This window comes from Corvus hawaiiensis, chromosome 4 (genome assembly GCF_020740725.1).
Source record: "Corvus hawaiiensis isolate bCorHaw1 chromosome 4, bCorHaw1.pri.cur, whole genome shotgun sequence".
Classification (NCBI taxonomy): Eukaryota; Metazoa; Chordata; class Aves; order Passeriformes; family Corvidae; genus Corvus; species Corvus hawaiiensis.
Genome location: NC_063216.1, coordinates 49,283,353 through 49,309,852, shown reverse-complemented (window position 1 = coordinate 49,309,852; position 26,500 = coordinate 49,283,353). Strand labels below are relative to the sequence as shown.

Genomic DNA, 26,500 nt, shown 5'->3' with positions numbered 1-26,500 from the left:
TGTTTGTGTGGCACTTGGTAAATGTTTGCACCCAGAACATAACAACCTTCTCACCCTGTGTCAGAATGTAGAATTCAGGGCTGTTGCTTTGGTTCAGGCAAGGTCCGTGTGGCTGACCTGTACAGGGCAGGAGTTTGTAGGTGGGTGTCAGACGAGCAGATGTCGTGTTTGTGGTGTTGTCTTTGGTGCAAATACCTCTTTACCGCATCTCCAGATAAACAACCACTTCCCTGCTTCTGTAAAAGTCACAGCCCAACTGCTGATCGAGGTGAGAACCAAACCTGGCCTGAAAGAGTCTGCACTGAGTATGGAACTAATTAAGGGTTCTCTGGAAAACACACTAGCATTTAAAGCTCTGTTGCATTTGCTGTTATCTAGTGGATTTATGGACTGAATAATTTTCCATGATGACTGAGAGGGCAAAGTATTTATTGGATTGCAAAATGTGATCTTACAGAAAATAAGTGATTCCAATAGTTTAGGAAATACAGTATGGAATAATGGAATTAAAAATGGAGAAATGAAGTAGAGAGCACTCTTTGGAGCGTTTCTGTTGCAGGCCCTTTCCAGAGCTCAGCACAGCTCAGGCTGCAGCCGCCAGCTGCAAACGTGCCCTGGGTGCCCAGGGTGTTTCAGTGCCAGTGACTGACTGGCAGCCTGAGGTGGAGAGCCCTGGTCTGTACTGTGGATTTGTGTGCAGGCACTGCTTTACTGCTCCAGGGGAATGGCCCAGTTCAGAACATAGGTGCCAAAAAGCTGCAGGATGCACAGAGGCACCTTGGTGAGGTGTAACTGCACTTACTGCAGTATGATGGCTCGGCTCCATGTCGTCTGTATTTCTGTGCTTGTTAGTTTAACAGTGATATGGGGGAGTTTGATGCAGAGTTGTTGTCACTTAACTCTTCACAGCTCCAATTTTTGAAAGCTCATTGAGGGGAGAGAGCAACTGGCAACGTGCGTTTCATATTACACGATACACAGCATTCAACCCTTACAGATATTTTTGAAACAGGTAATTGCAAAATTTCTCTTATATGTATTTTCTTTATTATAGGTGACTTCAGTGTTGCCACTGCTCTTTACAACTGATGGAAAATGTCCTGTGCTCTCCAGTGAGCATCATCTCACTGGAGCACAGTCATAAAGAATCTTTGTTGCAGCTTGGCTCTACTTGGCATCTTCTTGAAGAAGAGTATAAATTTCTTGGGGGGGGAAAAAACCAAAACTCTATTACACTGATTCCAGGTTAGCCATATTTTTAAAATGAGAAATACTCTTTTATCTGCAGCTACATTTCTTCTTTCCAAGTGTTTTGCAGCATAGTAAGGATGCTAAAAGCATCTCTTGCCAAAGTAAACATTGTTTCTCAATCATCAGTGTGAGTCCTCTAGAGGTTGTGAAGTTGTCAGCACAGTAACACAGCACTTTGTTGGCCTGTGGTCTAACTCCACTGAAAGCTATTGCAGCACCCTTGCCTGGGAGGAGGAAATGTGCTGCAGCTGATCACCTCTAACTCAGCTCCTTTTTGCATTACTTTATGTTCACCTTTGCTTGATGATGCAGCTCCCAGTGTTCTGTGGGTAGAGCGCAATGTCAGAGCTGCGCTGCGCAGCCATTAGTGTTAATTACTGCCTCCCCGCCTACGGTTTGGGGCAAAGCACATCCTGCATTCGAATCATTTTATTACTACTAAAAAGATATTGTTCTCATTTTTTTCTTGCTCGTTTCAAAGTTCAGAGGGGATTAACCTGGAGGGAGAAGCCCCAGAGCACGTAGTGAGGGGTGAGTGCAATTCCTATCACTGCCCAAGATCTGCTGCCATGCAACAGCTGGGAACACCCGTCCTCGTCCCATTGTCCCATTGTGCTGCCTCCCTCTGCCTTTTCTACCAGGTAGCTACTGGGCTGTTGGACATTCCTTGCATAAGTGGCTACAGAGAGCTCTGTGGCTGATGTCCCTTGGCTTGCGGGATCAGGGGATGTGTGTGCCGGCTGCAGAGCCTAGCAGGGGCAGTGAGCTGAGGGAGCCAAAAGGTTGCTCTGTGTCCTGCGTGGCAGAGGGTGCGCTTGCAGCATGTGGGGCTGCAGGGGCAGGGCAGCTCCCTGGAGCTGGATGGTTCCCCCAAGGGAATGAATGAGGGGGATTTCACAGAGAGGTTTGAATTCATGGATCATTTTCAAGTGGCAGAGAATTCAAGGCTAATTCTACTGAGTAAAGTTATCACCAGTTTGTTTGTGGTGAGATGGCAGTATCTTCTTAAATTACTACACAACCATCTTGGTTTTAGAAGCCTGCTGCTTTTCACCTGTTTGTATCAGAATCATCATTTGGGTCGTGGCTTCTCCCTGTCTGTGGTAAGAAAACGAGAGCAATCAGAGCCCATTCCTTCGAAAACTGGTTTACTGCAGGTGAATAGAAACGCAGTGTGAGAGTAACAATCTCATAAAAGTGAGCATGGTAAAGTCTGTCTCGTGCTGTGATGTTGGGTGGCTGTTGGACAGCTGTTCTAAGTGGATTTCCTGCAAACTGCAGTCTGAGTGGCTATGTAGGTTTTGTTCTTTGGAGGTTTTGAACCTGCATGTCCACAGGAAAGTTGCTGTCCTGGCGAAGAGTAAATTTTTCTTTTACACCGATGTCTGCTTGTCCTGATCTTTGGGCAGGACACTGTGTTTTTATTGTTTACAACAGTTACATGGCAAATCACAAGGTATGAAACATTCTCTAGGACAGGGGGTTGCACCTTAATTCCAGATTTCCTGCTGGCCTTAGTGGGCTCCTGTGACATTTTAGGCAACTGACCTACAACTAAACTCGTAGTTGACCCACAGCTCGTCAAAAATTGAATCCCTCACCCTGACCACATAACCACATATTTCCCCAGTAGCAAGTATTGCTCTATGCTTATTAGAAATATTTATGTTTAAATAGTCCTCTAGGAAAATCCATGTGATTCCAGGTTTAGGGCTTGACACAAGGCCGTGTGTAAGCTACATTCCTCGTCCTAAAGAACCCTGAATTTTTGTAAAAGGCTCTGGAATTTAGTGAACTCTGACTTCCATTAGTTATTTTCTAACATTACGCTTGCTACTGCACCAAAGCATCAAGAAATGCCTGGCTATTTTTGGTTGATGTTCCTTATAATAAACTCAGTGGGTGTTAGATTTAAATTTCTTCAGAACTTTAGGACTAATTATAGGACAACCTGCTGCCAAAATTTCTTGTGTTTGGCTCCTGCAGTAATTTGTGTTGGATTACACTCTGGGTTTGATGAAATTGGTGATCTACTTTATTGTCCTTATTGTTGTCTCTACTATTTATCAAGTACTGATCAATGTGAATATTGTAATGGGTAATAATAATGAAAAATGTTTCCAGCATAGCTCCTTACCCATACCCTTCTCTCACACCCATGCCAGCCTTACCTATGGCACTACCTCATGAAGGTACAGTGCAGGTAACTCCTGGAAGCAAAGTGATGCCTGGAATTTCATTCCCAAGGCAGGCCGGCTCTCCTGCCCTAGAGTGCCCTGAGGGTGTTCCAGTGCAGCTGCTCCCTGCTTTGGTCCGTGCTAGTCGTGTGTACGGCACGCCCAGGGGGTGAGTCCTGCCCTGTTTGCTTCCCACAGCAGTGTTCCACTCATGCTCTGAACCCCTCGATGTTTTGCAAGTCACAGGGTGAATGGACCCTCTGCCACCTGCTTTTGTGTTTTTTCCAGCTTGGAGCCCCTGGAGACCGGCACGGCAGGGTGAAGACTAACTTAAACGAGATGTAAAGGAGGGGGCACGCAGACAGCATAGAACAAGATAAATGCATGGGCACAGAAGGAACAGGAGCTGCCTTGCTTTCCAAATCAAACAACTTGAGCCAGAGTCATTTAAAACCAAACACTGCCAGCTTAGAGAAAAGAATTTATTAGAAACTGTTAAGCACTACACAAAACTAAATTTTAGAGTATTTTTTTCAGTAGACAGCACTCCAGCCTGCATATACAGTACTGTGGACTTTGGGCAGCCACTGTGCTCATAAGGTATATCTTTCAGATGAGACATTCAAGCAGCATGCACAGTGAGACAGGGGAAGGAGTGCAAGGAAAACCCTTTTGATTTGCATAAATTCACAGGAGGTACAGTTTTGTTTCCCACAAGGCAATTTGGATTGAAGGAATCACCACTACCCTGGAGGCAGCAAGGGGGCTCAGCTCCCCCCCTTTGCCCTCAGTGCTGGCGCACATTGGGACTTTTCAGTAGAAGGTGTTTGAATAAATAGAAATACAGCTTTCATCCTACTGGGACACAGCCAGGACTCCGAGGTTGCTGTACTCCCCTTTCAGGCAGGCACACCAGCAGAGACCTCACTGCTTTTCAGGAGAAACAGGAGCAGAGTCTACAGATTAAGGCAATGCATTTCTTTAATTCAACATAGAAATTGTAACAAACTGCGTATTTTCTGATAAATTCTGAAGTATTTAATTGTAAAAAATAAAGTTACTGATCACATGCTACTCTATCTGCTATTCTTCATTAGGTTTTGAAATACAGTGGAGCATCGCTACAGTCACTGCCCCAACAATGTGGCAGCCAGTGACAGCTTCTCTTCCACCCAGGAGCTGCAAACCAGGAAACTAATGACCCCTGCCTTCTCCCAGTTCAAATTGTCCCTTGTTTCTTCCCATCTCCCCCAGTTTCCACCTCTCTTCCAAAAGAGGAAAAAAACCCCATGAAACACTTATCTGACTCCTGAAAGGAGCTTTATAGCAAGGCTCAACTGTATAGACTAGAAAAAGATATAAAAAGTGATTAAAATCCAAAAATTTAGAGAAGGAAAATGTAATAAAGTACGCATGGCGTGATAAACCAGGATACACCTAGCAATTTGCTACGTTTTTCAAAAGTGCTAACCAATTTTAGCTTAAAGTAGTTCAAGAGATCTTACAAATTGCTACCATAGTGTAAAACTGAGTATTTTGAAAAATCTAAAACCTGACTTGACTGTAGAAAATGTATTATATCTGTTTCTAATTTACATAGCATTTGTATTTAGGCACACAAAAATAAATATAGACAGTCAAATGCTTCATTAAGTCTGCAGAAAGTTATAGTTAAAACCAAGCAATCAACTGTTGTGACAAACATCACATTTTTACACTTCTCTCTCTACACCACACATGTGTACCAGGGTGGATATCCCTTATTTCATCCTCAGGCTTCTGCAAAAGTTACTTAAGAGAGTGAGACTGTGTTTTCTGCCAAAAACAGGTAATTTGGCTGGCTACAAAGAGATAATTTCTCAGAAAACTCAACTGATACTTTCTGTTAAAATGTTTTATTCCTGCTTCTGGGCCAGGCAACTTCGGGCTGGAGCAGAAGCCAGGCTGAGCTGTTACGGCACAACAGGACTGGAGGGTTAGTGACAAGATTTTAATAGCACTGTGTAAGAGTAAGGGAACAAATCAGAGTAGGACTCCTTTGAGAAGGATCTCAAGCTGTTCTTTCCCTAAGGAACACACAGTGATCCCAGTATTCCAGCAAGTCTCCCTGCTGCTTCCTCAGTAAAATTGGTTTTACCTTAGGTGTAAGCATTCCCCAGGCACATTCAGTGACCCCACAGCTGTTTTTTACAATGCTTGTGGTACCTCTAATAACCTCTCTCCAGTGCTCAGGGAGGTAGGAAGACATTTGGCTTCCAATGGCATGGGCTCACCAGTACCAGTCTGGTGATCCACGCCACAGTCCCTAATTAATGGAGAAAAGTATTATGCAGCTGAGATTGGCACAACTGGCAGTCTCTGGTCAGCTGGGAACCTAACAATAAATTTCAGCTTTCCTGATTTCACTTGAAGAAGAAACTTTTCTGTTTCTGAATATCCAGCTCTAGTACACTAATTCCCCACTAGCCTAAGGCCACAACCTGAACTGTGGTTATCAGTGTGTGGTGACTGAGGGCTTTCAACACATAAAAATTATTCAAGTTATCCCACTATCTTGAAACAAATTGAAAAACATCACAAACAATACCAAGCAGCATAAGTTTTATTTGGTGTTACAACAGCTGTGCAGCACCCATGCTTTTGGGCACCACGTTTTACTGTTTATGACTTTTCTTTTCAAAATCTAAACGGTTGTTCAGGCAACTCCATGTGCTTTTTTAATATACATATTGTGACCCCTGCATTCAGCCTGTCCAGTTAACACTAGAAATATTTGTCAATGCAATTAATTATTTCACCTTTGCTATAATTAGGGAGCATCAAAAGAAAAATTTTACTTTAATCTGACTGATCACATGTACTGTACATACCTGTTCCAAACCCAGCGTACTCAGAAGTTTCTAATTTAATGCACTCTCTTATTCAAGTCAAAATGCTGTACATCTACGTATCCACACAATCGTACATTCCTAATGATTCTTCTTTACACCTTTATTCTTTTTAGACATCTGTTTTAAAAAGGAATAAAGAAGTTGCCCTGCAGATCTATATTTCTTTAAACAAAACATTATACACTACCTTGAAAAATAATTTTATCAAAACCAAATTCAAATCACTGTCATGTACAATTTTCAGTTAACAGTTCACATTGAAATTGCACTTTGCAGATAGAACAAAACTAAAAAATGAAAACATATTCTATTTCCTTTCACAGGAGACTGCCTCTTCAGGATTTTTCTTCCGTGAATGCTTGTATTTGTCTACATACGCTTTCACTAGATTTGCCACTTTTGCAGAATTCACTTCTCCGCTCTTGCTATGACAAACCTACAACAGTTTAAAGAACAAAAACACTTGAAACACTTCCGTTGATTTGCCATAGTCCCATATTATTCATTTATTTCCCCCACACTCCTGATTCTTCCATCCCAGGCAAAACATATTTTAAAACTCCTAATACTTTCCGATTGCTTCCCAAATACTTCTGAATTCCCATTCAACTCTTCCACACAATAACCGGGTTCTGTTCTGAGAAGCCAAGGAAAGCTCTTGTGGATGGAGAAAGAAGAAAGCTATTTTTGCTTCTCCCTCTTCGCCCTTTCCAGCAACTATGAGCTGTTCCCACAAGAACGAGAAATGCAGCCCAAAGCCTGCCCCAGGTGAAATGTGTGCAGCTCGGATCACTGCATCAACTCACTTTATCCACAGCTTTCCGCACAATTTCTTTGTATTCCTCCTTAGTGATATCTTTGTTTTGGTAGAAAGGTTTAATCGCGAGCTTGACCTCTTGTGCTGCTTTTTCTTGAATTAGCAATTTCTGAAGAGAAAACAAACTTGAGTGTTATTTTTCACTGCCTATGTATCTTTATCAATCACAAATTAAAACTTCACAGGAAAAAGGTTGCTACAGAAGATTATAAAACCACCAGCCCCCCCACACACACACATTTCAGCTCTCATGGGAGCTGCCTGTACTCTGCTAAGAACAGAACATTTTCCCACAGCAGTTCAAGTAATATTCATAATAGTGCTGCTTTAAAGAAGACTACATTAAAGAGTCAGTTGCTAATCTGTGTCCTATGGCTGCCACAAAAATATTACACACACAGTGGTATGGAGCATATTAAACTGAAGGGTTATTGTCATAACTTGCTATTTTTTAGTATATCAAAATGCATTTACATAAAAATTAATATTTATACATTTTAATGTAAATATATAGACAGTGTATATATAAATATATGCTGAACTTTGAACTTGCCTGGTCCTTCTTCGAGCTATCTGCACTGGCTTCCACTGTTACACTTGCTTTGTTTTCTCCCAATTTTACAGCTGCATTAGAGCTCTTCACGTGACCTGATGACGTTGCATTACCCGAATTTGGTCCCTGAACTGTTCCCACGTTTCCCAGGACTGCTGCTGGAGCAGGCAAGGCTGGAGCACTCATGCTGTTACTTACATGAGCAGCATTTGGAACACCCTGTTTTAAAAAGTTATCAGCTGTTAATAAGTCATTCTTCCATATGGCAATGTGCCTTTCTAGGAGTCTCCGCTGCTGCAGAATGAGCACAAATACTGCATGCTTTGGTTCATTACCTAATTCCCACACTGCCCATTATTACGGAAAGTACATACATTACATTAGATCTACTCAAAGGAAAAAATAAAAAGAAGAGCTTGAGAAGTAAAGCATCTTCCATGTCACCACAGTGGCTGCCAGTTTCTAGCTCTGATACCAGTAATAAAGTACCCTGCAAACAGGCATGGAGGGTGTTAGTACAGGGGGAAGGAAGTTTATGGCTGCAGAATCAATCTGATTTACAAAACAGGGCTGTGATAAGTAAACATTTTTTAAAAAAAATCAGCACCTAAACACACATGCAAAAGGTATCTTAAGCCATACTTGCATTCCTGCATCATAATGATGCTGCTTTGAAAACATCTATTTTCATATTGGTTATCAGCTTGAACTTGCAAATGCATTTCAAATGTAAATACACAGGCTAGAGATGAAATGCTGGCTGAAGTACCAGGATCTGTTTTTCAGGGAAAGCCATTTTCTGGTCATTTCCAAACATCACCAAAAGGCACTGTACATACTTGGGAACTGAGAAATTAAGTAGCTCTCAGACTTCAGATAGAGGCCATTTTTAGCAAAAGCCCAAACCATCCTCCTGACATGTTTCTGGCAGGCTACACTAAACACTGCCTTTTTGCAGGTCATCACCATTACTTCTTTATACATCTGCATTTATCCAGATGGAAAATAATGCAACAGGAATTTGAGCTCTTTGGAAAGAGAAATGGAGCTGTTATAATCAGCATACTAACGCTCACCAGCATGCTCTCTTCATTTTCTTTTCAACAGGAAGGACAGCTGGTGTCCTGCAGTATTCAGTCATTTCTATTATGCTACCCCTGAAGAACCGATGAATGAAAGCTCAAAGAAAAAGCAGCAGCGGCTCCCTAGAGCATTCAGGTTCATGGACGTCAGTCCACAAAAGCAGGTACGAGCAACAAGTGTAACAGGGGCTTAACAAGAAGTAACTGTGTTTTGCAGCAGTACACAATCTTTACAGAAACACATTTATTGCTGCATTAGATACTCATTTCAGAGGCTGGTAGCCTATATTCTGACTTCTTACACTTTTGGAGGTTAAACTTACTGGATTTCCAATTGTGAAAATATTTTAATTACAGACAGGAGGCATTAATCAAATCAGCAAGCAATCTACCAGGATTTTAGTTCCAGAAGTACCTTGCTGGTTTACTTTGCAGTGTATTAAGTTATTTCGTATGACCTGCAACCCCACTCAGTATTTCCCACAGCACTTAACTCTCCTTTTTCTAACTTAACGAATATGAACAGATGACAGCAGTGAAAAGTGAGAACAATGTAGACCATTTATCAGTTCACTTCAGATCTTTAGAGATGATGCATGAAAACACAGGGTTAGAAATTGTTTGTTCTAGAACATCACTTTTTCAACCTGCAGTGTAGGGGAAAGCATTTTAGGTTAGAATAGGCAGCAGCAAAAGAAAAGCACAAACCCCAGTCAGCTCCTGAAGAGCCCTTTACTTATCATAAATGCAGCATTACATCTTCTTGCAGGGCCATGGATTCTCCTCCAAGTTGTTCATATTCCTTTCCCTGATATAAAAGCTCTTAATATAAACAGCTGGCTACAGGAGGAGCTCACATACACAAGAGTTGTTTTAAAGATATCTTGAGAGTCATAAAAAGATGGTCTGACCTGCGCATGGCAGAGTGTTTTTGAAACTGGAGAAATAAAGTGGGAGTTAGGTCTCAAACAGGGCATGCAAAACCGGGAGAATCAGGTAAGAAGGGGGAAGTAAAGAACATCAAAGAGGCCTCAGAAATTATTAATAAAAACACTCAAAAGATTACACAGAATAGAAAATGCATGTATGGGGAAGCCACTGAGATGGTGACAGCTGGAGAATGGAAGTGTGGAACAAATGGGTGCCATGCAGTACTCAGCAATTTTCCTCTGCTGATAGACCCCATGGGATGAGAAATGCAACACAGAAGTTTAGATCACTTCCTACATGCTGCTGAAAGGGAATTCAAACATTTCCTAAAATGCTTAAAAATCACATTTGGAAGGGGAAAATTTAGTTTTGGAAGCAGGTCACTTCTAAGATGAAAAAGGTAATGGACAAAACTGATGAAATTTTTCAGTGTTTCACTACCACAGAAACCCAGTTATGATGTTGTGTGTTGTTATTATTTAAAAGCTACAGTCTCTGAACAACCCATATGCTCATGGATGCTTCCACTTCAAATTTGGTGTGGGGTGGAAGAAAACAGGCAAGAGAGAAAGAAACTGCAAGTATAAATTTATGGTATTCGACATAAAGAATCCTTAACTGGTATTATTTCACCACTGCTCTGCCATGGCTTCTGATAAAGCATACCTGCAATTGTTTTCCATCTTGCTGTGAAGCAATGTAGTTGACTTGTTGAGATGGTGGGGGTGGAGGTGGAGGCGGAGGTAATCCCTGAGAAATATTTGTGGGAGCAGCTACCTGTATGAGAGGCACTCCGGTAGGGAGATGCATGGGCATTGGAGGGTGGACGTTGAAAGGATTTCGTTGCATATTCATCAAGGGAGGATGGACACCCACTGGATACGGGAAGATATTCATAGGTTGGTGCTGTGCATTCACTTGTGGCATTACATTCATTTGTTGATGCATCATATTTATTGGTAACTGAGAACCATCACTTTGCTGGTTGCCTTGGTCTTTGAGATTTGGATCTGCAAAAAAAAAAAAAAAACAACAGTATATCAAGAAGAAATTCTGTACTTCATAAAGCAAAAGCGGAGCCAGGTGTTTAAACTCTTAATTAAGGATAGATTATCAAAAAGCTTTCTATAATCAGAGTATTTTCAAGATATTGCATTACATTATTACACAGCACTCACCACCATATATGTCATGAAACCAAATGCTAGCTTCCAAGTTTAAAAAGTTCAGGTTACTATGGAAGCCTGCATTTTGAATTTCTGTTCTCTACTTCTTCCTATAACACAGCCAATAAATTATTTCATCACAATGAAACCGCAATTTTTCACCAAAGAGCAGGAAGACAACATAATTTATCCAGTTCCACAACAGCAGAAGGTTAGTCACACATTACCACAGCAAGTCTCTGCTTCCCTTTGCCTGAGTCACACACACTCACTGTACAGTTCTGGTAATTACAGAAATACTCAGCTGGGATTTTTCACACTGAGCAGTAAGTCATCCTCAAACAATTTCAGAGATACTCATACTCAGAAAGAGTTGTTCCAAAACCCCATAGTGGTATAACAGGTAAAGCCTAGAAGTAAAAATAAACTCTTGGGGTAGCAGGTAGCACTTCTTAAATAAATTACTTTGATATCCAATCTTCTCTTCAACAGAAGCCAAAAAGTTAAAATCTAGTCACAAGCAGCAAGCCTTCCAGAAGTCAAGAAATTCGTTTGGAGAAATGATTGATAGGCTGTAATTTAAATATCCTTCCTTAGAATCCCTTTCTTGAGGAACCCTGACATCTAAATCACAGGGATCGCAATCTAAGGCCTTACGTGTCAGCCCAAATCCTCATTTTTAGCGATAATAGGATAGCAGAATCACTGAGGTTGGAAGGGACCTATTGAGACTCTCTGGTCCAACCTCCCTGCTCAAGCAAGGTCAGCAAAAGCAGGTTGCCCTGGAGGACCATGTCATTCCAAACCGTGTCATGATGGCCTGTCTTAGCCAGTTATGAGAGCTTGCTGTACTATTCTCAGCTGAATTCAGGTTCCAAAAGTGAGTAACAGCATGATTGTTCCTGAACTATAAGAAAAAGTCTTTGAATCACAAAATGCTTTCAGTTACAGGTTTGGTAAGCTTTCCCTGCAGCAGATTAAAGGGTGAAAGTGTTGCCTCAAAACTAGGAAGCCACTGATGCAGTTGTCTCTCAGAAGAGGGAGAAAACTGCTGGCACATGGGAAGAAAATGGATAAAAATGAAAGGCAAAACAAGGAGACAGTGTGAGAGTGCAAGTGCAGTTGTCTTCAGAAATGGATTTTATAGTTTTTAAATTCAATTCACATCTACCTTTAAAGATTATTAATCAGGGCATTAATAATCTGTGGATGACTTCTTAGCTATTCAGAATCAATCTCATCCACAGTTAACTTATTTCTACCAAAATGTTTATTTCTGGCAGGGTAGTTGTCTTTTAGATATAAAAACTCCTCAAAAACTAATTTAGACTTATATTGACATTTTAGAGGAATTTTAATACTGAAATACAGTAAAAGCACTGGTTTTGTATTTATAAATTTCCCTAGATTTTTTTTTTTTAAAGCATTTCAACAGGACTGTGCTTATTTAGGAGCAAGATTAACATCAACATGGTGCTTTGTCATCTCTAAAATCTGTCGTGTGGGTCTGCACAGGCAAATTCATGTCTTTTTGAAACAAATCAGCCTTTTTAAAATTGTGCAGATGCCAAAAGTAACCATGAAGAAGATATGCTTTCTCTTCAGCCAAATCAATTTACTTCAGCAGCACTTTTCAGATGCACAGTCCTTAAACCCAAACTTGAACTTTACTCAAAACCAAGAAGTCATCAAAATACAAGAAATCACCAAACTCCACACCTTTACCCCTCCATATTGTAAAAAGAGTATGGATTCACCCCAAATTATTTTTTAAAGAACTAATCAGCAGACCAGATCACAGGACAATGTGACAGGATTTTAATCAGCTACTGCATCTGTGACTAAGCTATTATATTTCAAAACCATTAATACCTTGTTCAGGTGTCTCCTCTTCTTGTCTCATTCCCCATCCAGACTGTGGGCTCGATGAATTGCGTCCCCTTCTTGAATAATAATTCTGCACATCAGCAGGTAAAGTCTTCCTCACAGCCCAGCTGGATGCAGATGTCCACCCAGACCTGTCGGCGGGTGTATCAAACGAATACTCTTGCTCATTCTTACGCTTGTACGGCTGCTGTTCTGAGAATCTTGAAGCTTCATTCCCAGAACCATTTGAATTCCCTGAGAGAGGTTTTCTGTTTTGCCAGTGATTGTCACTCTGGTCTCCAAACATGAAACCACCTCGGCCACGCCCACCTCGGCCACGCTGGCCTCTCCCTCGATTTGGAATCCAACCTGAGCCAAAGTTTTTATTCCAAGACGGTCCTGCATTATCATGCCTGCCCTCTTCCCAATGTGGCTTCTCTCTCTCTCTATTCCTGACTTCAGGAACAGAGTTTATCCTCTCCATTACCCAGTCGGGACAATCATTCCTCTGCTTGTCTGAAGAACATTGATCATCATTGCTTTTTTCTGTATTGTCCTTCTCTTTTTTAAGATTTTCACTCTGTTTCTCTTGATCACTTCTGTATCGATCATTTCCTCTGGGACTCCTCCAGCTGTCATTTGCCCATCTCTCTCTCCATCGAGGTGAATGACTTTCCCTCTCATTTCTAGAAAATGACGTACCTTTATTTCTAGTCCTAGATCGTGATCTTGATCTAGATCGTGACCGTGACCTAGACCACCTCCTATTCCTTCTGTCACGATCTCTTCTTTGATTATCTCTATCACTGCTTCGAGACCTAGATTTTCGCCTTGGAGGTGAATCCTTAGTTCCCGATCGAGATGATGATCTCCTGCTTTCCCTGACAGTTTCCCTTTTGGGAGATTGAGATGGTGGTTTTTTCTCATCTCTGAGCGTATCTCTCTTTGGAGAACAAGATAAGGATCTCCTTCCGTCTCTCACATTTGCCTTCTTGGGTGATCGTGAGCTCCTGTCTCCAGTTGTCTCCCTTTTAGGGAATGGTGACTGAGATTTCCTGCCCTCTCTCCTAGAAGGAGACCAAGTTGTCGATGGAGAGTGAAATCTAGATCTTCTAGTTCGAGCCTTTTTCTCTTTTTTGAGCTCTGGCTGGCACTCTCTTTCTTGAGAAAGAGTTTCATCTTTTTCATCAGAACCTGATGCAGAGTTTCCCATATCACACTGTAAGGAGTTCACTTCTCCTTGCTCTGTACTTTCATCTGGTGGTAACTGCTCAATCTTAGGTTCATTCTGGTCACTGCAAAATGAGTCACAGTCCATTGGTATCATTTCATTGTTATCTTCACCAAAATGTTTATGTTCAGCATTTACGTGCGGTGATTCTGAAGTTCCACCCTTTTCACTTTCTGAAATGGTGTTCTCTTCTAAGGGTTGTTCTGATGTACTGTCCATAGAAATACTGTGTATTAATGCATCTGGTTTTTCATCTTGAACAGGTTTTGTATTTGCACAGTCTGCTACTGGTTTTAGTTCAGTCTCAGAATTATCTATTTCCATGGCTTCAGGATGCTCAGGCAATTCACTTCCAAGGCTCTCTAATGGCTGATCTTTTCCCAAAGGTTCCAGATGTTCCAACAATTCATTTTCTGGACTAACTATGGGCTGATCTACTTTTGTCAAAGTTTCTGTGTTCTCCATTAATTCTTTTTGAGGACTACATGATGCCTGATCTACTTTTTCAGAAGTTACATGGTCACGTACATCATCTTTGGGACTAGCTACTGTTTCCATTTGTTCAAGAGTATTTTCACAATTGTCCTGATTGGTAAGATCTACTTTTTTTTCAGTAGCCTCTTTTACTTCAAATTCCTGAATTTCACTTCCTAAAGTTAGTATTGGGGGTTCTTGGAGAGAAAAACTTACATCTGCATTGCCTGAAGTATCTTCATCTCTGTCACATTCTCCTGTAGTTTCCTCAACTTCTGCATGCTCGCTACAGCTTTCCAATCCATTAGCAGATTCTGTTTCCACATTATTCTTCTGTGAGAGGCTTGCATTATTGCTTTCATTATCTGACTGATGGTCTTTATCTAAAGTTAGAACTGCTTCAGGCTCAGCAATGTCATCATCTTCCACTGAACCACAGGGCGATTTTTCAGGACGCACAGAACTTCTGAGTTTCTTTTTAACTGCAGGTGTTTGTTGTTTAACTGCTCTTTTAGACTTGCGTTTTGGAGGAGCCTTCTCTGGTTCTGCATGAGTTTTATTCAGAGATGGGTTATTGCTATCAGAGGCACTGCAAGCAGAACTGCTTGATTGAGGGGAGCTGTGAGACTGACTCAGAACCTCATTTTTGCTGTTTCGTGCAGACCTCCTCATAGGAGTAGTAGTAACGGATTTCCTCCTACTTCCTCTAGTGCCAGATGAACCAGAAGCTTCCTTTTTCTCTTCTCCTTCTTGGGTACATGCAACAGCATATCCTTTGCCTAAAGATTCTAATAAAAATAGAACACATTAAGATTTGATAATAACCATTTATCTGAACATAGTTAAGAACATCTGCAGTGTAACAGATACCCTCAAATAATACAATTTAAGATTTAGTATGAAATACTGCCACAGCTTTTTTTTCTTTTTTAAATGAAGACTGGTTGTTTTCAAGAACAGAAGCAAGTTAAAGTGACACATCAGACATCTGAACACACACTTTAGAAGCAGTGCCAGCACGGCTACATGGACAGTGATGGCATTCACAATGAATCTGTTATTGACATGGCTGCTCAAAGACAGTCAGCATTTAAGCTGTTAGAAAAGTAATGAATTATCCACACAACGCTGTTAGCATATAGCAGTTCCTGTCAGTCTATAACACAGGCCTGTTGATAGTGAAGCTCAGCACTAGAGAAAGGGACATTTTCCAACGGCCATCAGGGGATGATCACACAGGCAGCAGTTGATCAGACACAGCAATGACAGTGCAAACTTATTCACCAGTTACAGGGCAAACTGAACTTAAATTCTGCCACAAGGTACCCAAGGTGCCTGCAGCATTTAAGTGAACAGGGAGTGCAACTTTTGGGGCAGCCTGCAGTGCATCAAAAAAACACTAAAGCTCTACAAAGAATGATTAAGGCACACCTAGCAAGCAGCTCATCTCTTGTGTTAGTACTGCACTAATTTATTTCATGCCATCTACCATTTGACAAAAGTCTTGGTAGGGAAGCCAAGGGTTATATTCACTGCACAGGGAAGACTGCACTGCCAATAGCTATGAAGGCTTATGGAATTAAAGATAATTAAGTAAATATACTTGAATGTAATACTTCAGAACTAAATTAATTTCTTGAGATGTCCATTAATTTGTTTCACGCTTTGTGTAGATTTCAGGAAGCATCAAGAATGTGGTGTTTAAATGAATTATTTTACAGCTTCAATTTCATACAAAAATAGTGCAAACTTACTAAGAAAGATTAATTGCTATGGTTTTTGCAATGAATCTCTCATATCACAAATGTGATTTTAACTCCTTGTACAACATTATTTCCCATGCTTTTGCTACACTAAAATATTTGTCTGATGTATGCATAAGCAGATTTTATAAAAGTAAGATCGGAATAAGAAAAGTAAGTAACAGCAAAAAAGCCTCTTTCTACCACTTACTACTTTGTTAGCAGAACAAAAAAAACCTTTCACTGTATTAAATGCAAGCAATTATGTCAGAGAATGAACTCCACAACCACTTCGCTAGCCTTTAAAAGAGCAGAGGACTATAATTACATCTTCTGACCTTCCTTGCAAACACACAATAATTTGCCTGAACATGAAAAAAAATACAATAGTGGTTTTGGGATTCGTATGTCCAATGATCAAATGACCACTTAAGATAATGAAAACCAACAATATCAACTGTATAGAAGGTACCATGTCTTTAAAAGAAAATATCATGATGGTAAGAACTTCCAAAGGAATTTCAGGTGACTGACACTATTTCGGTTATCTACTCTACCAGTCTCACCAATCATTTTGTTACAAAGTGACTTTACAGTGGTTAACCAGCACTAACTCAAACAGGTGGTTGTCTCAGACTAATTATGTCTTCAAACCTACTACAGTAGCCAGGAAATCAAGTCAGATGTTACATGACATTTCAAATTTTTAATATCTGTGATAATTTTCTTCAAGGGAGAAGTAACCATCTTGCAATAATAAAAAAAACCCCAGCAGAATACAAGTGGAATGTACGAATCTGGACAGAATTAAAAGCTGAGTTATTTTTCTAACACATTCAAAATCTACATGTGAAGCAGAAACCTCTTTTTAGCATGCCTACTACTTAAAATTTTAACAGAAAAGCTTCACAAGCTTTGGACTTGGACCAAATACAAGGCATTTCAGCTCACTGACTCTTTATTGAAAAATATTTTATCACACAAAAACTGCATAATGCCAGCATAAATCATAGTAGTATTTGTAGAGTCACTAATGCATTTTCAGGTCAAATTAGTAAAAAAGACTATTAAATGGTAACAGACTTTTAAAACTGCAGCAGCTACAGGGATGATTCAGGCACTGCAGTTACATGATCATCACTGGTATTTGTATGCCTCATTGAACTACCCTGGAAGCTACTGTCAGCTGGTACTCTGATGCAAAACTGTATACTTTAGGTGTGACCAAAAGTTGAGGGGAGTGTAAAAAGAAAACAAAAAATGCTTATGATATGACCTTAGGCACAATTTAGTAAAAAATGCAAGAACCAGTTTGCATCTTTTCTTAAATGCATCTCTTTTCTTCATTTTCCTTTTCTCCACCTTTTTAAAAAGCCAGTGTCCTTTGATATATATATTTGCCATGCATCTCTAACAGTATTCTGTTAGAATACTTTCTCTTTACCTTTTCTTATGCATGTCAGCCTTTTACTCAGATGCTATGTAAAAACTAAATGGGGAAGGAATACTCACTCAACAGCATGTGACTAAAATCCTCAAGGGACATCTTCATATCCACCATCCCTAGGTTTTACTAGTAAATTTTAAGACTCTTACTTCCTGCATGCTCCTTATCAATGGAAAGTCTTTAAACAAAACTTGAAGATCACTTAGAACTCGGAATCTTAAAACATTGTAGTATGTCGGCACTAATCTTAAAATTCAATCTTTGTCCACAGTAGAAGTATCAAACTTCTAATCAAGAAAACTGACAAAATTCTGTTCTAAATATAATTTTTTAATGCTTCCAGTGCATCCTAATAAAAAAGCCTGACTATAGAAATAGAAAGGTAGAAAGGGAAGTCAAGAGGTATGAGCTAACATGCATACTACTAGAACCAAAATGTGGAAGGATCAGTTACACTGCACTGCCAAACATCAGAGATCTGAGGAAGCAACCTATCTGCTTTTCACAAGGAAATGTGGAGGTGAAATACATACCTTTAAAAAGAATAAAGAATATGAATGAACAAAGAAAGTTCTTCATGATCCTTCTACTACCTATCTCCTTCCAGCAATTTACTTCCACACAATTTTTGTAAGCCAGGAGACCCAAATCTGTCCTATCTCTTTGCCTTCTAGGCAAGTGGTGTGATTCCCAATTCAAAGAAGGTATTAATTCTAGCCTTAAAAAATAGGACTCCTTTGTTTCCACTTCTTTGAACTTGTGCAGCCTTTTGGAAGAGAAACTACATTCTTGCTGAGTGTGGAGACAGAGGCTGTTAAAGTAACTGGAGGAAGGCAATTCCTTCCATGTTTTGTCTTCTGCCACTTTCCTGACAGATCCTGGAGCTCCAGTACTTTTGCAAGCTTTTGCCTGCAGAGCTTGTAGATAAACTGAAAGAGATCCATACACTTCACTGCTTCCTGACTAATATTCTTCTCTGTCAGAGAAGTTTGTTCCCGACACTGCACAATATACCTCTGAAACACACCATTCTTAATGCATCAAAACAAGATTTATCCTTGAACAATGGGAAACGAAGAAAGAAGAGCACAAAAGAAAAAAGTGTTGCAATTAGAAATAGAATTAAGTTACATAAATACTTACTAATTTAATCTTCAAAAGAAAAAGTTATACCAGCTTTGGGGTGGATGATTCATGGTCTGTATTCCAATTTCAGAAATTAAGTAGCTGGCTTTGAAATAGTACCAAACTGCATTAAAACAGATTTTTTTTTCACCGTTAAGTGTAACTAACTCTGTTTGGTTCCTGATAGTCATATTTTAACAATACTCCACATGAGCTATAAATAAAACTTACAAAAAAAAAGTTTACCAAAGTTTTCTGAAGGCCTGATATTTGTTGGAAGAACTCTCCCAGCCACTGCAGAAGAAGTGAGAAGAAAGGTCTCAGCTTCAGCTCCATAAGATATTAAAGGAACTCTGGAAAAGTAAAAGCAAAAGCAGTAACATTAGTTGTTAAAGCTGTTTGCAGCAAGTTTTGGAAACAATGCACAAAACCAAAACACATTAGGCAACTACAACCCTTCCAACTTCATCACAGCTGGAGAGAAACACAAAGCTGACAGTGAACAAAACTCTTCTTTGTCATATTTAATTTCAGGCTCATTTTACTGCCTAATCTATTAAAACTGTTTGAACAAAGTATGTTATGTTAAAGCAATATACATCTATCTTTCTTTAAAGTCAAACATCGATCAGTAATAGCCTACTCCAAACTAGTAGGTTATACTGGTGGAAATGAGAGTCTGAGTGCTGATTTAGTACCTCAGCAGAACAGCAACCTTTTCTGCAGAAAACTGAGAAATAGTCTACATGAGAATTTAGAAAAGGCTTCTTTTTTTTTTTCATACAAACAAAAGAAATATATACTTATTCAGACTCCCTCAGCAAACCTTGGGCAAAAACAGTTTAGTTAGAGATCTACATTCTTTACATTAACACTGAGTGATAATGAAACTTCCCTTAGGAAAATGTACATATACAGCAATTAAATTATTTCAAACCTAGATGCAATTTTTTATTATAATTAAAAAACTCTTCACTTCCTCTTTTAACTTGAGTATTTGTTTTTATACCAAAGAGAGTAAAGAGATATGTAGTGAAATTGAGATTATAGAACCAATTTCTTACTGTGTTATTTTAAAATCAGTTATTTTTGTGGTTCTGCTTTATATTCACAAAAATATCCTTAGGGCATGTTTTAACACACATCTGCTCTCTAACAAAAACACCCATAGAATTATTTTATGTTCTCTATTTCACTTGATAGAGCTCCTGCTAGCTCTTTTTAGATGCAAACAGTATTTTTTCCTAAATGATGACAGAAAAAGTGATAGAATCAACCCATGAAAGAGGGTACAGGGTAGTGTGGGGAATCGGAATCAGACTGATGTTAAAGCAAATATAATTTGATATCTAGGGACAGAAATAATTTTAAAAACTCATTGAATATTAGCTTCCAAATAGAAAATACATTCAAACTCACATTTCTGTGAAAAGGTGACACATTAAGATGCACAATTCAGTGGAGTTACTATGCTTGTCATGAGTACCAAAAAAGTATTAAGACATACAGAAAAGAATCTATTGACATAAAAATACCAAGCAGCAAATACACAAAAATTTAACAAGTTAAATGTAAACGCTATTCAGTTTCACGAAAATGATATACTATCTAAAGAGCAATTTGAATCAATCAAACTCCAAACTTGAAGTATTAAGATCCACTATGAATCCCAAACACAGACCTTTCAACTCTAGCAATCACAGATGAACAGGACAATTCCAGTTCCTGTCTCTTCTGTCTGATCCCTGCATTGACTTCTGTGAATTCTGTACTGAAAGACAAATTTCATACAAGAAGTTATAAAAAGTAACTTTGTACTATGACAACTTTGTATTTCAGTAATTGCTTCTACCAATGACTTTAATTTAACTGTATTAGAACTTTCAACAGTCATGATTAAACCATGCATTGGTTATTGCTTAGAGGAAAAACACAGTCACAGTAAACATAAAAAAAGTCCTAAATAAATAAAGCAGATGGAATGGAAAACAGGAGATGAAATGCATCTGCTGGGGAGTTGAAGGATGGAAAAACTTGCATCTTGACAAATAAATTCTGTTACATGCATGGCAAGAAGTTCATGTTTTACAGACTGTCAAAAACACACAGACATAGTAGTTTTTTTTTTTTTATTAGGCCATATTATTCAAATAACATTCTTTTGGACTGTTCTTTTTCCATCTATTCAGTGAACAATTTTTTTAATACACCCATTCTTAAGTATTAGGCTTAATTAAGTATTTTGCTTAATGCAAAATTGCTTCATGGATGTTTAAAGTATTCCTCTTGGAATCAAGGAACAACAGCAAAGAAGACTGTTTCTGATACAAACCAGGATATTTACTGTTAACTCTTTTGGTAACTGCTGTTGTAATAACAGGGCTAAGCCTTTCCTATCCAAGGCTTCAATTCAGCAAGGAATTAAACATAAACTAAAAATAAAACTCTTATTAAATCAATGAGATTAAATACTCAAGTGTGTGCTTCTTATGCTGAACAAATGAGAGAAATTGGCATGTGCCCTTAACAGTACTCATTTTTAAATGTTTGTGTTTATACTTTAGCTGCTCTTCATCAATGAATAAAAACCCTGGCAATCTTTCAATTTCAGTATTTCAAGGCAATATATACACACGTAGGAGCAGAAGGAACTTCAGAATCTACAAGACAGTAACCCATCAATTGATACGAAGTGCTAGTACACACTAACCAGTCATTTCTACAGCTAAAAAAGGATTCTTCACTGCTGCCACCAGCCAGAAGCGTGCTGAAGAAATTAGTTCTGATGCACTCGTTCCAACAGGTCTGTCTTCTGGGCTACACAAAAAATAAATGATGAATTAAAGACACCCAAAATAAAATAATTAACACTAAATACATGAAGATGCACTGAAATTAAATTAGGTCAGCAAGACTTTAGCTCACAAAAAGCAGAAACCATAATAGCTCCATAGGTATATGCAGAGATTTGCAGTTACAGCAAACAAATTTTCTCTATTCATTTTCTAAATTTTCAACACCTGCTCTTTGCAGATATACTTCTTATTTTATATAAAGCAAAATCTTTAATGCTCTACACAGACACTACAAATAAATAAGCCTGATCTTCACTATTGCACCATTCTGCTACCTAATGCACCACAGTAGGTACAGCTCGAGCACCTTCACACCCCTGCACAGCAGTTCACCAACTGTTCTGTTTCAAGTAACAAGAAAACATAATGAGGGTAGCTGGGATTCTCCTTTGCTCTCAGGCAGGAATAAAAAATTGACAACAGACTGGTGTGTCTAGTTACTGGGCCCTCACACAGAGGCACAACACTCAGAACTCAGTATTTCAAAACATACCACCACCACCACCTATTTATGTTGCTAACAAGGCCCAGCCGTGCACTGTCACTGTCTGCAGGCATGCAGGGAGCTCTGCAGCTGGGCACTGGGGCTGGCTGCTGGGGGAAAACCAAAAAACAAACCCCATCAACAAACCAATAATAACCCTCCAGATACTCTTCCCCACACTGACACACTTACCTACACTGATCCATTTTTGCCACAGCACCTAAAGGGCTCATACCACCTCAAATCTGACTAAAACTTTCCTGTTCATTCCCTATGACTGGTATTCTGAAACAGGAATTTAGAATACCCCCACAATTTTAATTCAGCAAAGTGAAAAATAAACTTTGTAATGGAATGTATATAAATATATGTCTCAGTATGCAGTCATTATCCATGTGCTCCATCAAACCTTGGCACAGAGAGCTACTTTTGGTGGGAACATGCCCTATTTCATCAGTACGCAAATTTTAGGTTTTGCCTAAAAAACTGCTGGGTTTAAGTTTTATTTTAAGAATAATATAAATTTCGAACATTAACCTTTCTCCCTCCAATTAAAAAAGCTATCCAGATGTTCCACAAATGTCCTTATGAAGTGGTTGTTAGTACATCAGGGCTTTCTTTTAAATTCTTTTAAATTTTGAACATCTCTAGGATAATTGAGCCCTGTACTTCCTCCTGAAGGTTTTTAATGGTTCTACTTTTGTTTATGCACTTTTTTTTTGCAACAGTACTATTTGAGACATTAATGCTATTAATCACTTCACCACAAATCACTGAAACTAAAAATGAAAGCATTCCCCAACATGAAGTCACATTAGTGGCTGATCTACCATTAAGCCCTATCTTTCCAGTTCAAAACCCCTTCAATTCAGTGAAAGGTACCTTTAAGTTTACAGGGTAACAGAACCAAAATTTCCAAATACCTGATTTAGAAGGGGCAAACTGGAGCTAACAATGTCCCTGACAGCTATGGTGTAATGAGCACCAAATTGAAGTGACAACTCAGGCCATCACCTATTGAAAATACACAGGATATACCCCCCACTACGTGAAGCAAAGCAGTAGCCAAAACAGGGACTTGAACAGAGCTTTTCCTCCAAATATTGAAATTTCAGGTAAGACAGAATGATGGCAAATGATGGCATTCACACTTCAGAATTAAATTTATGGCCTAAAACTTTTTCATTCACATTCATTTACAGGTACAACTATGAGTAAGAAAGCACTGAACAAAAACTGTCCCAGAGACACAAAGTATTTTTGAAAGGAGGGATGGTAGAAACCAAACAAGAGAGCCTTTACAGCTCCTTATAAATCTGGCATCGGGTGATCCTGTGTTTATAGCCTAAGATTTATGAACAAGAAACCTGGAAACAGAAACATTCTTGACAGTAATCTCACATTAAAAAAAACCCCCAACTTGATGCAAACCATAATGTCTATGGCAGATTCACATAAATTACTTGGTTGATTACATCTATGTATTTTATTGAAAATAATGAAAATCTTCATACAGTGGTGCTTGGCTAACAGCTTGTAGATGAAATCATCTTCCTTTGGTGAAGATAGATGAAAACAGGGTTCAGTATCTTATAGTGTAATATCCTAATCTAAATGAAAATATTTACCACCACAAAACTAAATTTAATCTGAGAAAGACACTCCTATAACCTAGCCCTATATTCTAATTACTTCAAGACATAAAGAGACCAAGTAAAAAAGTTTGAATCATACTAAAATTAGCAAATAGAAGTTAACCTTGAAAATAACCAGGAAGGTAGCCTTCAAAATGCTCTAATAAAAGCATTTACAAATGTTTCATTATCAGAACCAACCTTGTTTCTCTTCACAGACAAAGCTTTCTTGTTTTGTTTGTCATACAAAATATTACCTGTGGAACAAGAAACAAAACTTAGATCTTAACTTTAGCATATTAGTTCTTGACTGTTCATCAAAATCATTAATGCAATGAGAGGTTAACAAAACGTCTGTCTTGAATGCATTTGCAATGCTTACATACAAACTGAGTAAAATGAAAATGCATGCACCTTCACAATAGCTTTCTAGATACGAAGCAGTTTTTACCTCTTCAGGTATTTGCTTCATTTCCTAAGTTATGAACAGACTTATCAAACAATTTCTATTGAATAAGCCCCTCAGAATAGCAACTACAAAATACAGCTAAGAGTTGCTTGTATCTGAACTCTCACTAAAACACTTCTGTGAATAAAAGCTAGTCATTAGCTGTTCTCCAGCTGCCTGATGCAGAAAATTACTTGAGGCTGAAACCACATCCATTTGACTTGTGACTGAAACTGAAGAGGCAGTTTTCCAGTAATATAAAAACAGGAGTTTCACATACTGTAATTCTGTTCTAGAAGTTCCACTTCTACTACTTGGAATTTTGGTTTTATATACAAATGTAAGCAATTTAAAAAAATTAAATTGGCTCATCAAGAAAAGATATTCTAGAGTTCCTTAATAAAACAGCAATTCTGGCAAATCGAGGACAAATACCAACTTACTGTATTTTTTCTTCACAATTCTGCTTAATTTTACTGTTACTGGCCCTCTGTCTGGACATACAGCCCTTCTGCAAGATCAAAAAAAGACATTAAAAAAGCAGTTTCTAGGCACATTCCAAACAAACTCTGCTCCTATTTAAGGTATTTTTATTTTGCGTGCATAAACCAAGTTCTAACTGCTATTAAAACCTGAATTTGCATCATGAATATCACCTTCCATATATCAAAAGCCACAGTGCTTCAAAAAGCTTAGATAAAAAAAAAGAAAACCAGTTTACACAGAAGTTCATATCCTGTATTAAGTCAGAATGCTCAATTGTTTGATTTCGTGGCAACATGTGAAAGACGTTATAACCTGCTTCCTTTTAAGAATATTGGTCACTGTTAATTCAGAATGGTGAATTTTATTTTCTTATGAGTCAAAAAAGGTAAATTATCTCCAGTTATCGTTTCTGTAGTGAAGTCTGCTTCATATTAAACCTCAAGAACTGTCTTTTTTTTTAAACATTCCATTAAACACTGACTTTAGAGATGCACTATTTGGCAAAATTCATCTCTGTAATCCTGAGCTTCCCCTTATACAATGCAGCAAATGTTACAAGATAAAGTTTATCAAAACAGAAATGTAAATTCCATATAACAACAGAAGTGTTCCCTCTCGAGCTTACTAGAAAAAAAATCATGTCTTGACTACAACTATGTTTTATAGAAGAGGAACATCACCAGTGCTTATGATAACATGCAAGGAAAGTGGATGTTTGTTTAGAGAAACAAAGAAAAATATTGTTAAAATTTGATCTAGCCGTACTTCAAATTAATATAAAATTTGTCAGAATTGCTTGAAAATTGCAACTTTGACAGAGCTCAATGCAAGAAATACATTGCCCTCTACTTCTTCCTTGCTATTTTAACTATTCAAGTGGGAATTACAGCAATGATAAAAGTAAAATTAAACTACCACTGGGGAAAAATAAGTTATTTTAAAATAATAAAAATAATTTTACAAAAATTCCGGGCTGTACATGTTAAACAAGTTCATTTTATACATTTTGAATATTCCAATTCAAATGCTTGAAATTACATGGAGAACCAACCTCACAAAACTTCTCATCTTTGCATGGCTGTAAGTTTTGTTATTGCAGGCACAGTTTTCCTCTTCCTCCTTCCTCCTTAGCTGTTTCTTAACCTGAACCTGTATTGTAAAATAGAGTCAATCCAATCTAGAATCTCATGACACATGGACTTTAAATTCATGCGAAGTCTCTTAAGGTCTATACAGAAATTAAGCTCAAACAGAAGGACTAGAAAACATTTCAAATCTTACTTCTTTGACTTCACAGTTCGTAGATTTTTTTTTTCATTCATTTTTCATAAAATAGAAAAAACCTATACCTTAGTTTGTTATTGACAATGCCTGAGATGCATACTAAGTTCACAAGACCAAAAAAGCCCTGATCATTGAGACTGCCATCGCAAGTGTCTCAGAGCTACACACTAGTTTCCATTAAGAATCTATAAGCTAAGTTTTTTAAAACTAAGCTGGTTGTTCAGAATACACAAGGTTCACCTAGGGAAAATGCTGAACTACCACTCAACACACTTTCTCATAACTAAAATACACCTAATTTTGCTCTAGAGTAAAATAACTTATGTATTTTATACAACACTGAGTTTTTTCCACATCTCAAAAACACTGAGAGCAATACAACTATTGTTTCACCCTATGAAGTTGCTTCAATGACTACACTAGAATTGTTTGTAGTAGAAATTTTGTATTTCCTCATGCCTAAACTTGGCTTTTTATGCAACCCGTTAACGGATTAGCATTCTAATTCTGAATATCACAAAGAGAAAGCTGCCAGTCTCCTGATAGCACCAGTGATG

General features: G+C 38.5%; 1 protein-coding gene across 7 annotated transcripts in view; it reads right to left on the bottom strand.

Annotated features, from left to right (window-relative positions):
* Positions 1-6,012: 6,012 nt before the first annotated feature.
* Positions 6,013-26,500, bottom strand: part of SCAF11 (SR-related CTD associated factor 11) — a 47,458-nt gene continuing 26,970 nt past the window's right edge. For 6 of the 7 annotated variants that reach the window (XM_048300673.1, XM_048300670.1, XM_048300672.1 and 3 more), the window contains 11 exons: positions 25,711-25,808; positions 24,617-24,684; positions 23,927-23,982; positions 21,463-21,569; positions 20,434-20,523; positions 18,999-19,105; positions 12,740-15,226; positions 10,368-10,711; positions 7,690-7,908; positions 7,126-7,245; positions 6,013-6,755 (listed from right to left, as the gene is read on the bottom strand). In XM_048300673.1, coding sequence (XP_048156630.1) covers positions 6,627-6,755; positions 7,126-7,245; positions 7,690-7,908; positions 10,368-10,711; positions 12,740-15,226; positions 18,999-19,105; positions 20,434-20,523; positions 21,463-21,569; positions 23,927-23,982; positions 24,617-24,684; positions 25,711-25,808 — 3,825 coding nt within the window. In that variant the 3' untranslated portion in view covers positions 6,013-6,626. The remainder of the gene's footprint in view (positions 6,756-7,125; positions 7,246-7,689; positions 7,909-10,367; positions 10,712-12,739; positions 15,227-18,998; positions 19,106-20,433; positions 20,524-21,462; positions 21,570-23,926; positions 23,983-24,616; positions 24,685-25,710; positions 25,809-26,500) is intronic. The other variant, XM_048300676.1, reaches the window with a different exon arrangement.